At 59.8% G+C, this 15506-nt stretch overlaps 3 protein-coding genes across 7 annotated transcripts; all 3 read left to right on the top strand.

The window, feature by feature from the left end:
- The first annotated feature begins 19 nt into the window (after positions 1 to 19).
- TRAPPC1 (trafficking protein particle complex subunit 1) lies at positions 20 to 1674 on the top strand. The gene is made up of 4 exons (XM_006271849.4): positions 20 to 204; positions 791 to 861; positions 1062 to 1200; positions 1381 to 1674. The coding sequence occupies exons 1-4, from the start codon at positions 106 to 108 to the stop codon at positions 1507 to 1509; spliced, it is 438 nt and encodes a 145-aa protein (XP_006271911.1). The 5' UTR covers positions 20 to 105; the 3' UTR covers positions 1510 to 1674.
- A 1589-nt stretch (positions 1675 to 3263) lies between these two features.
- On the top strand, positions 3264 to 8913 carry KCNAB3 (potassium voltage-gated channel subfamily A regulatory beta subunit 3). 3 transcript variants are annotated; one of them, XM_019493809.2, is made up of 15 exons: positions 3264 to 3418; positions 3552 to 3595; positions 3677 to 3714; positions 3794 to 3873; positions 4098 to 4142; positions 4521 to 4565; positions 4736 to 4779; positions 4991 to 5077; positions 5192 to 5227; positions 5937 to 6022; positions 6098 to 6218; positions 6883 to 6977; positions 7060 to 7180; positions 7804 to 7892; positions 8098 to 8913. In XM_019493809.2, exons 1-15 carry the CDS (start codon positions 3408 to 3410, stop codon positions 8185 to 8187), a joined length of 1032 nt encoding a protein of 343 aa, XP_019349354.1. In that variant the 5' UTR covers positions 3264 to 3407; the 3' UTR covers positions 8188 to 8913. The 3 variants fall into 3 exon arrangements, with proteins under 3 accessions (XP_019349354.1, XP_059574195.1, XP_059574196.1); XM_059718212.1 differs by lacking the exon at positions 5192 to 5227 and having other exon boundaries at positions 3265 to 3418; XM_059718213.1 differs by lacking the exons at positions 4991 to 5077; positions 5192 to 5227 and having other exon boundaries at positions 3265 to 3418.
- Positions 8914 to 8989: 76 nt separating this feature from the next.
- RNF227 (ring finger protein 227) lies at positions 8990 to 14178 on the top strand. 3 transcript variants are annotated; one of them, XR_009457295.1, is made up of 3 exons: positions 9357 to 10001; positions 10313 to 10557; positions 10793 to 10879. XR_009457295.1 is itself a non-coding variant. In XM_019493810.2 (2 exons), exons 1-2 carry the CDS (start codon positions 9581 to 9583, stop codon positions 11008 to 11010), a joined length of 639 nt encoding a protein of 212 aa, XP_019349355.1. In that variant the 5' UTR covers positions 8990 to 9580; the 3' UTR covers positions 11011 to 14178. The 3 variants fall into 3 exon arrangements, 2 of the variants coding, with proteins under 2 accessions (XP_019349355.1, XP_059574200.1); XM_019493810.2 differs by lacking the exon at positions 10313 to 10557 and having other exon boundaries at positions 8990 to 10001; positions 10793 to 14178; XM_059718217.1 differs by lacking the exon at positions 10793 to 10879 and having other exon boundaries at positions 10313 to 10595.
- The last annotated feature ends 1328 nt before the right edge of the window (positions 14179 to 15506 follow it).

Raw genomic sequence — 15506 nt, 5'->3', positions numbered from 1 at the left:
GGGGCGGGGCCAGAACCCGGAAGTAGCGACGGACAGAAGGGGCGGGACGGCACCCCCACGGCGCTGTGTGGCGCTGGGACTCAGGCCGCCCGCCCTTGCCCCCCCATGACGGTGCACAACCTCTATGTCTTCGACCGGGCCGGCACCTGCCTGCACTACAGCGAGTGGCACCGGCGCAAGCCGCCCGGCATCTCCCAGGAGGAGGTGGGCGGGGCGGGGCCTGGCCGTGGCCGGGGGGGCGGGGTCGTGTCTGGCCCTGGCGCCTTCCCTGGAGGTGGGGCCCGGGGGGCGTGGTTCAGTAAGCGGCGGTGCCCACGGGTGGGGGCGTGTTCATACCTGGGGGCCCCCCGGAGTTAGATTAGGGGCGGGGCCTAGGGGCGTCCCACGGGGACACCGCCTCAGTTGAGCAAGTTGCGGGGTCCCTGGGTGGTCGGGGATGGGGACTTCTGGCCATAGCTGAGCCCCCCCCCCCCGGGGGGTAGGTTAGGGGGCAGGCCTGTCTGCATCGGGGTGGCGGGATTGTGTCTGGGGCTCGGGGCGGGGCCTGGGTGTGTCCTGCAGGGGCAGGGACCCGAGCGGACTAGGCTCGGCAAATTGCGGCATCCCTGGGTGGTCCAGGGTTGGGGAATCCCGGTCATACCTGAGCGAATTCGGTTAGGGGGCGAAGCCTCTGTGTGTTGGGGGGCAGGGTTATGTCTGGAGCTGGGGGCAGGGACCCGAGGGGATGTGGTTCTGCAGGTGGCAGCGTCCCTGGGTGGTCGCAGCTGACCACCCCCCTCTGCCCCCCCAGGAGTTCAAGCTGATGTTCGGGATGCTGTTCTCCATCCGCTCCTTTGTGGCCAAGATGAGCCCTGTGGACATGTATCCTGCTGCCTGCAGGGAGCCAGGGAGTGGGGGGACCAGGATGGGGGTCTCCAGGGATGGGGGAGGGAGCAGGGGGACCAGGATAGGGATCTATGGGGATAGGGCAGTGACTGGCAGGGGACTGAGAGGCCAAGGCTGGAGATCCCCAGGAGTGGGCTGGGCAGGAATCCGGCGCTGGTGTGGCCCTTAGCATGCAGGCGCGACGGCTTCCTGTGCTTCCAGACCAGCAAGTACAAGCTGCACTACTATGAGACGCCAACGGGGCTGCGCTTTGTGCTCACTACTGACCTGGGCGTGGGCAGCGCCCGTGATGCCCTCCAGCACCTCTACAGCAATGTGAGCGTGCCCCACCTGGGGTCCCCCTCCGCCCCTCGGCAGCAGCACGAGCGTAGGGTCCGTTCCCCCACCCCAGGACCCATGGGGTCACATCAGTGGGGGTGGATGCTTGGAGTCTGTGCCTGGGGTGGGAGCCTGGATGCCTGGGTCCCCCCCTTGACTCCTGCCCCCCCTCCCCAGATCTATGTGGAGCTGGTGGTGAAGAACCCGCTGTGCCCGCTGGGTGAACCGGTGCAGAGTGAGCTCTTCCGTTCCCGCCTCGACGCCTTCGTGCGTGCCCTGCCCTTCTTCTCTGCCCGTGCTGCCTGACACCCCCCCCCCATGACACCGGAGCCTCCTGCACAACTGAGAAAGGAACCCAGGTGTCCTAGCCCCCTCCCTCCCCCCCGCCCCTCCTCCTCATCCTGGCCAGCACGAGGAGACCCAGGCATCCAGGAGGAGCTCTCACAGTCTAATAAAGCTCTCTCTGTGACATGTGACCTTTGACACTGGTTTTGATGTTGCGGGGTGGGGGCGGGCGCCATCCACTGGGGATAATCTCTGCTATCCCCCATCCCCTGCTCCCAGAGCAGGCAACCCAGGCATCTGGGTGTGCCCGGGTGGAAGGGGTCACCCTCTGCCCTCTGGAGCTGGGCAGAGAACTGGGTGTGTTGGGGGGCCCTGCTGACCCCACCCCTAGCGCTGCTCTGAGACGAAGGCAGGGGGTAGGGAAAGGGAACCCTGCACGCCTGGGTGCTCTCTGACCCCCAGATGGGTAACCCCCCCCCCTCTCCCCCCCCAATCATGGCCATGGGCCAGGTCCTCAGCACTCGCCTTCTTTAAGCAGCTTAACTCTTCCAGTTACTATGGAGATGGGGGCATGGGCCTGGGAATGGGGTGCGGGTGCCCTCCTCCCCTGCTGCAGCCATAAGCTGCAGCAGCTCTGGGCAGGCGCCGTCCCAGAGGGACCCAGGCATCCAGCGCGATGCTCGCGGCAGGGCGTGGGGCGCGGCTCAGCATCGATGGGCTCCCGACTGCCAAGAAGGGCCGGGGTGGGCGCACCGAGAGCCTCCGACGCCGCAGCCAGGGGGCTGGCACCACGCCTGGGCCAGGAGCGGGGCTGCGCCGGGGCAGTGAACTCCCACCCGAGCCTGCTGGGCGCTCGGCCCAGCTCCTGGCCCAGCCTGGGACCCATGGCATGAGTTACAGGTGGGTACGGCACCAGGCAGGGTCTGGGGGAGGGGGGGACACCTGTCTTGGAGGTGGAGATGGGCTCCAGGAATTGGGTGCTGTAGGGAAGGGCACCATGGAAACCTACCTCTCTTATCCTCTGACTGGCTAGGAGCCGCAAGGCTGGGTAGGTTCAGCCCTCCCTCAGCCAGCTCTGCAAACTCGTGAGGAGCTGCTGGTTTCTTCCCACCCTTGGCCTTGCCAGTGCTCCTTGCTCCTGACCCGCAGCCCCCTATCCACCCCCCCACCATGGCTCCTGCAGGTGTTGGGTGCTCTGGACTCTTCCCACAAGGCTGTGCTGTGCAGCACCCCACGAGGGAGTTCCTAAAGCAGCCCCTGCAGCCCAGAGCATGCTGGGCTACAGGCCCTCAAGGCAGGGGACCCTGACCGGGGAAGTCCTTCTGCTCTGCCCCCTCCCAGCCTACGTGCCCCTCTGCAGCAGTGGGGAACCCATGTGTCCGGGCTCCCTGATGGGCCCAATCCAGGGAGGCCTGGAGCCCCCTGCAGCTCTGGGATGCCCCCCAACCTGGGCACAGCCCGTTAGGTTTGGTGGGGCAGGCTTGGCAGTCCCCTGTCCCCCCCACTGGTGTTCCTCGCTCCCGACACTGTGGGGGGGGGCGTGTCACGCGGAGCCGCACGTTCCCATCAATGGATTACGGGAGGGGGGTTGCGGCCCCTTTAAGCCCCTGCTCCAGCTGTTGTGAACGAAACCCGGGGGCGGGGCAGGGGGCGGGGCCGCTATGAAAACTAGCCGTATGCAAATGAGGAGCGTATGCAAATGAGGGCCCGATCCGGCCGCGCCAATGCAGGTGTCCATCGCCTGCTCCGAGCCCCTGCGCGGCCGTGGTGCGGAGGAGCGGGCGGGGGGGGGCGGGCGCGGGGCCCCGATCCCGGGCCCCGGCAACGGGAAGGGGGTGCGGGGGGCCCCGCGGGACCCCGGCCCCGGCCTGGCCCCGACCCCCAGCCCGGCCCCGGCGCGGGGGGATGCGGGGGGCGGCATGAAGTACAGGTAGGGGGGCTGCCGCTCGCATGTGGGGGGCACCACTGCGGGGGCGGCGGGGCGGGAGTGAAGGGCACCGGTGCGGGGTGCCGGGCGGGAGTGGGGGCGCCAGCCCCAGTGCTGTGACCCGTTCTCCTCCCAGGAACCTGGGTAAATCCGGCCTGCGCGTGTCCTGTCTGGGGCTCGGTGAGTCGGGGGGCTCTGCTGGGGTCCCAGGGGGGCTGTGGGGGGACTGCCCCTCCCCCACTGACCGCTCCACTCCCGCAGGCACCTGGGTGACATTCGGGTCCCAGATCTCAGATGAGGTGAGTCCTGCTCGGGGGGGGGGGGAGTGCTGGGGGGTGTCCTGTGCTGGCCGCCCCTTCATGGTCCCCCTGTCCCCAGACGGCTGAGAGCGTCCTCAGCATCGCCTACGAGCGCGGCATCAACCTCTTTGACACAGCCGAGGTCTATGCCTCCGGCAAGTACGTGATCCCCTGTCCCGCAACCCCCCCCCCCCCAGCTGGAGAGACCCCGGGCGTTGGGGCCCTGGCTGCCCCACCTACTCTACCCCCAGCCTCCCTTGCCTCCCCAAAGCTGGAGGGGATCCAAGCGTCTGGGCCCCCAGCCCACCCCCAAGCCGAGGGGACCAGGCGTCTAGGCGGAGGTGGGTGGGGACCGGGCCTGCTCCTGTCTCTTGTCTCCCCAGGGCCGAGAAGACCTTGGGCAACGTCCTGAAGAGCAAAGGCTGGCGGTGAGCGTGGGCAGGGGGGGTGTCATCCAGCAGGGGGTGCTGGGCATGGGGGGCATTCTCCACCAGGGGGCACTGGGCCAGGGTGTCCAGCGGGGGCGCTGGGCTGGGGGGGGCATCCAGCAGGGGGCTGTTAGGGAGAGAATTCGAGAGAGAGAGAGCCCAGCTGTCAAAACCCACCATTTGTAGACCCCCCTTCCCCCCCATTTCCAGTTAGGATATGGGGGTCCATCACTGGCTGGGGAGCACACAGAGCTCTAGGTCATGAGTGAGGGGCACCAACAGGGCCTGGGGGAGCAGGGGGCTTTGGGCCAGGAGTGAGGGGCATTGGCGTGAGGGGAGTCTGGGTGCCCTTCTTCATCTTGCTCCTCCCCCCCACAGACGCTCCAGCTACGTGGTCACCACCAAGATCTACTGGGGCGGGCAGTGAGTCCAGGGGCGGGGCTCTGGGAAGTGGGCGGGGCCTCCCTGGGTAGGGCTGGGTGTCCCTGGGTCAGGGCAGGGCATACTGGAGGGTGGTGTCCCTCTGATGGGGCTCTGTGGGTCCTGGTCTGCCACTGGGTCTCAGCTGTGCCTTTCCCCACCCACCCCGACAGAGCAGAGACAGAGCGGGGCCTGTCCCGGAAGCACATCATTGAGGGTAAGGGGCACAGGGGTGGGTCGGGGCTTGCTGAGTGAAAGAGGCAGGGCTAGTTGGGTGGGGAGTGGTCATCTGGGTGGAGCTAGTTGGATGGAGTGAGGCTAGATGGGTGGACCAGGGATGTGGTGGTTGGTGGGCAGGGTGGAGCAGGGCAGGGGGCAGAGCTAGCTGCACCGAGGCCCCGCCCCATACCACCTGGTCCCGCCCCCAGGCCTGCAGGGGTCGCTGCAGCGCCTGCAGATGGACTATGTGGATGTTGTCTTTGCCAACCGCATGGACGCTGCCAGCCCCATGGAAGGTGAGGCCCTGCCCCCTACCGCAGGCTCCACCCTCTCAGGTGCCCTGCCCCATCACCAAGGGTCCAACCCAAGGGGTCTCCCCTTACCTCTTTGTGCTTTCCCCCCGCCTGCAGCCTCTGACCCGAGCTTCCGCCTCCTGCTGCTGGAAGGTACCGGAGACCCCGCCCCTAGCAGAGTAACCCCCAACACCCCCATGACCCCTGCACCCTAGAGCCCCTAGACCCTCCCTTGAGACCCCTGTAGCCCCTTCACCCCCCCGATACAAACGGTGATCCAACCTTGTCATCAGTAGGTTTCAGAGTGAACACTGGGTGGGAATATTACAGGGGGGCAACTCTGCCCCCGCAAAGGGGCAGGAGGGTCCACACCCAGCACTATGATTGGGTAGGGGAGGGATGTTTCACCCCTTCCGAGCCTCTTGGGGGTGGAGCCTGCCATCGGTAGGCTTCAGAGTCAATGCCTCAGCGAGGTGGGAGGGTCCAAGCCCCCATGCTGCCACACGGCACGTCAGGGGCAAGCTTGGCTCAAGTGCTGAGGCCCCGTTACTTGGTGGAAACAGCCAATCACAAGCTCTTGCCTTCCAGAGGATCTCAATGGCACTTCCATGGTGGAGTATTTCTATGCTGGAGCAAGTACGACCTCAGCTGCCAATTGGGAGAGAGCAGCGACAAGATTGTTTGGAGCACGGGATTGGGGAGAGAGAGAAAGGGTCATTAACACCTCCACAGTGAAGAGATTAGCAGGAATCTGAGGGCTAAATTGTGCCAGCTGCATTGGTCATCAGTAGGATTCAGAGTAAACACCACATTCAGCGCCAGCTCAACCCAGCCCCTTGACTCTGTTTCCCACCCCCCACAGAGATTGTCCGGGCCATGACATACGTCATCGATCGGGGCATGGCCTTGTATTGGGGCACATCGCGCTGGAGTGCTGTGGAGATCATGGTGAGTAGCAATGCGGGCACCTGGGATGGCTGGGAGGCTCCCCCACACACGTACACTCACCCCTCGCCATCACAGGAGGCCTACTCGGTGGCACGGCAGTTCAACCTAGTGGCACCAGTGTGCGAACAGGCTGAGTACCACCTCTTCCAGCGCCACAAGGTGGAGAGCCAGCTGCCCACTCTCTACCACCACATCGGTGAGCCAGGGCTGGGAGGTGCCTGGGAGCCCCCGGGGGTGGGGAGGAAGCAGGTAGGAACACAGCGGGGGTGGGGGGGCAAAGTGGCTCTGGTTTGGCCGTCAGTAGGTTTCAGAGTAAATGTCACATTCGTGGCTAGCTCTGCTCTCTGTGCTGCCCATCAGTATGTTTCAGAGGCAGCACTGCAGTCATGGCTGGCCCTGTTGTCCACAGCTGGCCCCAGCTGCGATTTTGGGCATCAGTAGGTTTCAGAGTAAACACCAAGTTTGAGGCTAGCTCTGCCCTCTGTGCGGCTACCCCCAGCTCTGTGTTGGCCATAAACACATTAGTGGCTAGTCCTGCCCTCTGTGTGGCTACCCCTGCCCTCCGTGTCGGTCACCTGTAGGTTTCAGAGTGAACATCGTGTTTGGGGCCAGCCTTACTGTCTGTGTAGCTAGCCCCAGCCTCTGTCTGTCATGGGTAGATTCCAGGGTCAACACCCCAATTACAGCTAGCCCCGCCCCCTGTGTCTGTCATCAGTAGGTTTCAGAGTGAACACCTGAAAGTGTGGCTCTACCTGTCGCCAGTAGTTTTCAGAGTAAATGCTGTGACTGTCGTGAGCACAGAGCTTGAAGGGAGGTTTATGGTGGGGGGCTAAGCCCCCTTCCCCCCCCTTCCTCCACAGGGGTGGGGGCTGTGACCTGGTCGCCCCTGGCCTGCGGGCTTATCACCGGCAAGTACGAGGAGCGGGTGCCTGAGAACTGCCGTGCCTCCATCAAGGTAAGGGGGGGGGCAGCGCTGGAGACCCCTGTGTGGCCCCCTCCATGTGGCTCCCCTAAGACTGGTTCCCCCTCCCCCGCAGGGCTACCAGTGGCTGAAGGAGAAGGTGCAGAGCAAGGATGGGCAGCACCAGCAGGCCAAGGTCAAGGAGCTGCAGCCACTTGCCACACGCCTGGGCTGCACTGTAGCCCAGCTGGCCATTGGTGAGGGCAGGGCTAATGGGATGCTGGGATAGGGGAGGTCTGGCTGGGAGTAATGGGTAGGGGGGCACAAACAGGAGATGCTGGGAGGGGGGGGGAGGAGGTCTGGTAGTGGGTAAGAGGAAGGAGAAGAGTTAGAGGGATGCTGGGATAGCGGAGGTCTGGTAGGGAGTAATTGGTGGGCAGAGGGTTAACCAGGTACTGGGATAGGGGAGGTCTGGTGTGGGGTAATGGGTAGGGGGAGCGTTAACAGGGGCTGCTGGGATGAAGGAGATTCACCGGGGATGGTGGGATGGAGTAATGGGTAGGAGGAGGGTCAACAGGAGATTCTGGGATAGAGGAGGTCCAATGGGGTGCTGGGACAGGGTAGGTTTTTGTAGTGGGTAACGGATAGGGGGAGGCCTAGCAGGGGATGCTGGGAAAGGGGAGGTCTGGTAGGGGGTAAATGAGCAGGGGAAGGGTTAACGGAATGCTGGGATAGGGGAGGTCTAGCAAGTAACAGGGAGGGTGGATGGGTTTCTGGGATAGGGGAGGTCTCCAAGCAGGGGAACAGGGGCTGCTGGGATAGGGGAGGCCAGCTCAGCACCACCCCGAGCCTAACCGTGCCTGTACCCGTGCCCACCCAGCCTGGTGCCTGCGCAGCGAGGGCATCAGCTCTGTGCTCCTGGGCGTGTCCAGCGTGGAGCAGCTCCTAGAGAACCTGGGCGCCGTCCAGGTGAGCCCGCCTGGCTGCCTGGGTCCTTTCCCCACTGCCAGCAGGGGAGGGGGCCTGGTGGCTCTAAAGTAGGCATCCCTGGGTGGAGCAAGGGAGCTGCACTCCTTGGATCCTTCCCTGTTCAGGGAGGCCTGGACACCTGGGTCCCTTCTGGCTCCAAGGAGCCAGTGAGGCCTAGTGACCCAGATGCCTGCGTGCCCCGCAGGTGTTGGCCCAGCTCACAGCGCCAGTGTTGCAGGAGATGGAGGCGTTGCTGGGCAACAAGCCAACCACCAAAAAGGAGTCCCGGGCGTAAGGACACGGCGCTCGGGGCTGGACCCGCCAGTGTCCCTGCCCCCCTGGCCCCTGGATTGGCTGTCACTTCGTGCATGAGCCTCCATCCCCCACCTGTACCGCTCTGGAACCGGGCAAGCAGCCCGGTTCCCCAATGGGAGCTGCTTGCACGGCGGAATTGGCCCCACCTCCATTCCTGCTTGCCTCTTAAAGGGGTGGCGCCCTCCATGGGGTTGAAACCCACCTGCAGGGTATCCCCTGCCAGTATCCCACAATCCCTTGCTCCACCCTCTGCTGGTAACTCAGGGTACTGCGGCAGCAGAGGGGACTCTGGGTTTTCCTCCTCTGACCAAAGGACACTTCCCTATTTATTACTATTTATATTAATTTACTCATTGTAGTTTGCATAGCTTTCATTTGCACATTTAATATACATATTTAATTTACATGCCCCACCCCCTGGTTTGCCACCTTCCAGCTTCAGAGCCCGCCCATTTTTATTGCTCCATCCCCTTGCCCTTACCCCAGTACCCCTCCCCCTGATTTGCCCCTTCCTCCTATATCCTATCCTGATTTACATAGCCCCACCCCCCCCCTCTTCCAGCAGAGCCATCTATTCCTTAAAGCAATAAGGCCCCGCAGGGCCCCCATTATGGCACAACCCCTGGCCCCCTACCCCGGGCAGACAGATGCTGCCGAATGTCACTTCGATGAGGTTTACTCTGTAAATAAACCAGCTCTTTCACCACCCTTGGCCTTGGCCATTTGTGGGGGGGGCGGGGTCTGGGGTCAAATTGGGGTCCATGGGGGGGTGCACGAAGCATCTTATTCAGGTCTTCACCCCAGACCTGGCTGCTGTTCTATGCAGCCGGTCGCATCCTAGAGCTGGTTGCAGCCTGGGGAGGAAGGGGCTGCCTGTGACTCAGTTTCCTTCCCCAGCCGTCAGCCTAGACCCAGGGCTCTGCGATGCCCGTGCTCTCCACCAGGGGCCGGGAGAGGGCCGCTAATCAGTTCTCTAGTCCGCTGGTTGTGGGTTTGGGCCTGAGGGGAGCGAGGAAATGGGAGCCAGACACCTCGTGGTGGCGGGATCGGGCCCCCGGGGGCCTTGCCAAGGGCCGCTGGGGGTGGGTCGACGCCTGGGTGCTTCCCTGTCTGGGAGGAGGATTTGTGGGCTTGGGGAGGGGGATGAGGATGGGGCTACCACTCAGCCCCAGGCGCCCGCGTCCCGCCCCCATTCCAGGGGGAGAACGAAGACGCCCGAGCCCCGCCCACTTCCGTTCGGGATCCAGGCCCCGCCCGTTTTTGTCCCTCTGTTGCTCCCAGGGGGCGGAGCCAGGCCATAAAAAGGCGCGAGCGCCCGACCGCAGCCTCCAAGAGCGCTGGAGACTGCCGGAGTGCGGGCGGAAGTGGCCGGCATGGCTCCGCGCGAGGACGAAAGCGAAGCGGAAGTGACCGACAGTGAGGGCGGAAGCGAGGTGGAGGCCGAGCTGGAGTGCGCCATCTGCTGCCTGCCCTACGACCGGGACGCGCGGGCCCCTCGGCGCCTGGGCGTGGCTCGCGGGTCGTGGCGCCCTGCGCGCTGCTGCCACGTGCTGTGCACCGCCTGCCTGCGCCGCCTGGCGCGCGGGACCGTGGTCACGTGCCCCTTCTGCCGCCGCCTCACGCGCCTGCGCACCCCACCCCTGCCCCCCGTGGATGCCGCCCTCTGGCAGCGGCTGCCGCGCGCGGGGGTGGCAGGGGCGGGCGGTGACGTCACGGCGGCCGCCGGCCAATGGCGCTGGTGGCAGACGCTGAAGCAGGCGTTGACGGGCGGTGACGCGCATGCGCCCTGCAACCGTGAGTGTCAGCCTCGTTCTGGGCGGGAGGCGGATCTTCCTTCTGGGTCCAAGGGTCCACGGGGAGGGGGAGGGGGCTCATCGGGGGTGTTCTGGCCCCAGGTCGGGCCATGAGCCCCTACATCCGGGCCCTGAGGGAGGGAGGGGAGCCCCTGAAGCACTTGCTGGAGGCGGACGCCCGCCACCTTCTGCCTCAGTTTCCCTCCCCGCGGGTGGGCGGGGGGCGATGGTCCCACTGGGGCTGTGTGAGGCCGAGGGGGTGCGACGGGCCCCAGGGGCTTCCCGCCTCATGGCTCTGCCCCGTGCCCGCAGCCTACAGTCTGGAGCGCAAGGTCGTCGCCTGCTGTAGCGCCTGAGGGCTGCGATGGACATGCCCGCTCCTGCTGCCCGCCTGCGAGGCTTCATCTGCCGGCCTTGGCCCAGGGAGCACGCGGCACCGGAGCCGGGCCCCTGCAGCACGGAGGCTCCACGTCCCGACTGCCCGCTGGCTCCCCGCGGCTGGTCCGGCGCGCGTGTTACTGCCGCATTTTTGTTTTTCAGTTGCGTTCATTTTACATGTCAGTTATATTTAATTTTAATAAAACTTCATGGCTCATTGGCTTTGCTTGCTCTGCTCTTTGGCCCTAGAGGGCTGAGACAGGCTGGTAGCTGGGCCCCTCTGCTGGAGGGAGCAGGGTGGTGGTGGTGGTAAGGGAGCTGGGGTACGAGGCTGGGTGGCAGCTGGCAACCGTGTGAGGCGCTGGACGGGCGGCTGCAAAGCATGGCCTAAACCGTGGTGATTCTCATCCTCAGCAAAGCAAGTCGTGAGAGGTCTTTGGCAACCAGTTCCCTCCGTAGCCTTGAGGCAGAAGCTCTCCGTCTCCTCACCACACCTGGGCTTCCTGCTGGCCACTGACTTGCCCTCGCCCCTGGCGAATGAGCCTTGCACCTCACGGACTGGGAGCACTGCTGCAGCACCGCATGAGGGGGGTTCACCATCCCTCCGGGCTGGAGCTGCCCGAAAGAATTGACTCTAACTGCCTGGCTCCAGGGAGACAGGATGTGACTAAGGCTTTGCTGGTTGATTCGTCCGGACACGCGCTGCCTAATTGCTGCTTCCTAAAGGAAGAACGAGCATGTGGACATTATGCCTATTTCATGGGCAAGAAATGATCGTGGAGAGGGGACTCTCCAACCAGAGGAGAATCCCTCTCCTTCGGCTGTTGGAACAACCCCTTGTTGCACCTCTTCTGGGTTGCGGCTGTTTCCGCCACCCATCATCTCTTCTGCTTTTTTCATCTCCCACGATGCATCTCTGGACCTTCACACATTGGGCGACAGGAATGTATGATGGTTTCTAGGCTCCTCTGAAGGGCAATGACTTCCAGGACCTGTGGCACGTGCCCACTTGGCTTTGACGTGATCTCAGCTGATTCACATGGTCAGTGACTGAGCCCTGAGTTACAGAAGACAACAGATTGTCCCCTTCCCTGACACCTGCTCCAGCGGTGTCCTGGGAGAGCTTAATTGCTGGCATTGTGAAGACACCTTCCAGGCGGAGTCCATCCTGACTTGTCTGCCGGAGTCAGAAGATAAGGAGCTGTTTTCAGCCTCCTATGCTCCCTGGGGGAGAAGTCTGGGATAAAAATAAACCCAGGTGACTGTTGTCTTGGCTTCAAAGGGCAAAGAACCAATTTTTATAGTTCGGGGAGGAAATATTTCTGCTGTGCCTTGAATGGAACAGCGGGAAAGTTCCAGCCTCTGGAGATAGGCGAGTTCAAGGTGGTTGACACAGCCCCTCTGCAGCATCCCTGCTGCTGAAGATCTGCCCCAGTGACAGCTGCGTTTGAACCCAGATGGCTAATGTAGCATCTTGGACACCTCCCCAGGCTGGTGGCCTGTGCTGGGCTCAACCCCAGTTGGGGGGCACCCAGACTGGTCTCAGAATCTGTGGGGACACTGGAAATGCTTTTCTGGGAGGCAGAGGTGACTTAGGAGCCAGAATTGATCTGGTTTAGGCCTCGTGTACACAGATCTCAGTACAGATACAACTTATTCATGTTTTTTAAGCCTTGCTTGAAACCAGCGAGCGCTACATCCAACCGGTGTGGAAGGGGCAGGTTAATGGAACTGGAAGAGTCCAAACAACTCCCGTGTTGGAGCATCTGCTGCATCTGTTTGATGCTTAAAAAGCCTTTCCCCATGGCAGGTTTGGATGTTGTGTCGAGGTGACGGTCATTTGACAAAGAGGTTAGATGATGGATTCATCTGGGATGGTTTGGACAGGGCTGATCCTGCCTCAGACGGGGGGGGGTTGGACTAGAAGTGACCTCTGGAGCTCCCTTCCAGCCCCACTTCTCTATGACTCTCTCTCCTCCGTGCTGCTGTTTGCCATGGTCCAGTCTCCCTCTTAACCTTTGAGCTAAACTGTTCCTGAATTAACCCACTTGAAACAAATAAAGTGATTACAGGTACCATGAAGGTCTCCAGCCTCCAGCAGGTGATGACCCACCCCTGGTGGGATCTGCCCAGGCTGCCTGGCCCTGCCTCCCATTCCCTTGAGTTGCTTTGGGAAATGAGCTTTTAAGCACTCAAGCAACTTGGCCTCTTTGTGAACCCTCAGGCTTTGTCTAGTCAGCAGGCAACAGCAGTCCGGCTCCTGTGAGATTTTTAGCTCACCATAAATCAGGCACAAACGGATCCAGCCTGTCAGCTTCAGTCCTGTTTGTCAAAGCAGCTTAGGATCCCGAGTTCCCTGACACTGTCTTCAGAAGCATCTTGTGCTGAGACACGAGCGTGGCCAGCTGGCTTGGCTTGAAAAGGAAGCCTTATATGAGGTGGGTGTTGAATGGAGGTGGCAGAGGGGAAAAGCTGAGCCCATAATCTCTCCCAACGAAGCTATTAAAATCCCCCCCAGGGTGGTGCTAGAGCAGCTGAGTTTGTGCCTAAAAGAGCGATGTAACTGGGTCAAATGCGGTTGTATCTGAGCTCTGGCAGGTTGGGAGGAAAGCTGCCAGCTGTTGGCCTGAACTTATTTCAGGTCCTTCGTTAGAGCCCAAGGGGTGGGAGTTTCAGGGCTCTGTTTCTGGATTCAGAGGCAGCCTTGACATAACTAATGCAAGGAAACCTAAAATAATGAGCTCTTCTGTCACCTATATGCTTTCTCCGGAGACTACCAAACAAGCATCTATTTTAACACATCCAGGAAACCCAATTTTGGGGCATCTCAGGCTGTCTCTCGCATGCAAATAAACGAATGTGACCAAGTAATTATAGTCCGCTAGGCTAAAAATCATAGAGGACAATGGAGGCAGTGATGTATTTGAGATGACGCCTGTCCAGAACTATTTGGTTGTTCCAGCCTCCGGGAATCGGCAGCTGTCTCTTCTGTAACAAAGATTAAGGCTCAGCCTGTCACCTGCTGTTACCTAAAGCCCAGAGCCAAACTTAGCCCTACACAAGCAAAAGTCAGTGGTGAGTCCTCTAAACATTAAACCTGTTACATAGGTGCCATGATACATGCTTTGTTGGGCTTCCAGCTCCTGAGCTTTGGTTCTTTCATCCAAAAAAGGGGCGGTTGAGACGAAACATCGCCCCCTTTTCTAGCTGAAGGAAAAAAACCTCACAAAAGTCTTATTCCACTTTGAAAATGATGTTTGTGGGGCACCGCTCACCTGTTATGGACATTTGAACAGTTCAAAAAAAAAAAAGAAAAGGTAATTTTGGTTTCAAAGCTGAAAATCAGTGTTTTAGAGACTATCCAAAAATGAAATGTTCTGGCTTTTTGTCTTTTTTTAATGTTTTCCAGCTTTTCTTTCTGCCAAGAATATCCAAAAACAAGGGGAAAAAAAACCCAGAGCATTTCATTTTTTGGATGTTGTCAGCAGAAAGAAAAGATGGAAAGCTTTAGGGGGGAAAAAAGGCTAAAACATTTCATTTTTTTTTATATTCTCGGTAGAAAGAAAAGTCACAAAATATTAGGAAAACAAGCCAGAATGTTTCAAATGTTTTCCAGCTTTTTTTTTCTGCTGAAAATATCAAAAAATGAAATGCTCTGGCATTTTTTCCTAATGTTTTGCAGCTTTTCTTTCTACGTAGAATATTCAAAAATGAAAAGTTATGGCTTTTTTTCCTCTAATGTTTTCCAACCTTTCTTTCTGCCGTGAACATCCAAAAATTAAACATTCTGATTTCTAGTTTCTAATGTTTTCCAGCTTTTCTTTCTGCTGAGCTTGTAAATAGCTCCTCCCCTCCCCCCTTCCCGGCCTTAATCTGCATCTTATTTTTGGCCAAGTAGTCATTAGAAAACTTCACCTGACTCAGCTGCTGATACCTACACCCATGAGACAGGAGGTGATGCCTAATTAAGAGGGCGTAGGCATCACCTTATTGGATTGATGGCATTCAGACAAAATTTTGTCCCCAGCCATGAGGCAGCATCCGGTGGTCAGGAAGATGATGGGAGAAGCCCTGTGTAAGCATACATTATTTTTGGCACTATAAATGTCCAGTTCCTTCTTGTTGTTTGGATCTCACTATATTTCTTTGGTCTCAGCACACATTACAATCTGAACCTGGGCAGGGAGTTGAACTTGATGATCTGTTCAGGTCCCTTCCGACCCTAGAAACTATGAAACAAATCTGGTGGGGATTTGTCCTGGCTTCGAGCGATGAAGTCACTTGCTCTCCTTAGGGTAACAAAGCCTCTTAGACTTATTTTGCCCTACTCCAGAACAAAAGCAGGTGTGAGATGGGCTGGGAACCCAGGGACAGGTCCAAAAAGGGACCAAAAAGCAGAGGTCAAGGCACGGGATCATACATCGATGATAGTACACCTGTGATCCCTGTATGTCAGCCAAGAGTACTCGGCGTAGGTACCATCAACCCGGAGCTGTGGGGCTCCTTCCCTCTTGAGGCCCGTCGGCTGAGCCTGGGCATCTTTCAGAGGCAGCAACACCTTTCTATTAGCAAACACAGCAAGGTGGGGGGTCTTGAGGTGTGTGTGTGGGCGGGGGGCGAGGGGGGGTCATGTCTTCCCATCTTACTAGCACTTGTCCTATTCTATAAATTCTTCTTTTGACCCTTGACTCTTAATAAGAATTAACTCTCACCCCCAGTGTGCTGGCCAATAGAGCTGTGTCATCTGGCCTGCTGGGCTCCCAACAGATGAAATAATTCCCCAGTCATGTGACCGAGTTATATAAAAATGAGTTCCATTCTCAGCTGCCCCAAGCTGCTGGTGGGAAGGCCAACAGTGAGCTCAGCTGACCAGTTGATCTCTCTGGTCAACTGATGAAAACACACATCAAACTGGGCTCTCAAGGACCTGGCTCCTTTCCCAGGTATGGATCTGAATGGCCACAGGATCGTGGCCTTGGAAATGGCTTGGAAGGTCCTGGTGCCTGACCCCTCACGATCACTCTGAAATATTTGGACAAATGCCCATCGTAGTTCCTTCTGGGAATCTCCATCGTCGGAGGTTTCTGTAGCTGCTAGCTCAACTGGAAGTTATTTTTTCTCCTTCTTG

Source organism: Alligator mississippiensis, chromosome 15 (genome assembly GCF_030867095.1).
Source record: "Alligator mississippiensis isolate rAllMis1 chromosome 15, rAllMis1, whole genome shotgun sequence".
NCBI lineage: Eukaryota > Metazoa > Chordata > Crocodylia > Alligatoridae > Alligator > Alligator mississippiensis.
This window is presented reverse-complemented; position numbering and strand designations above follow the sequence as displayed.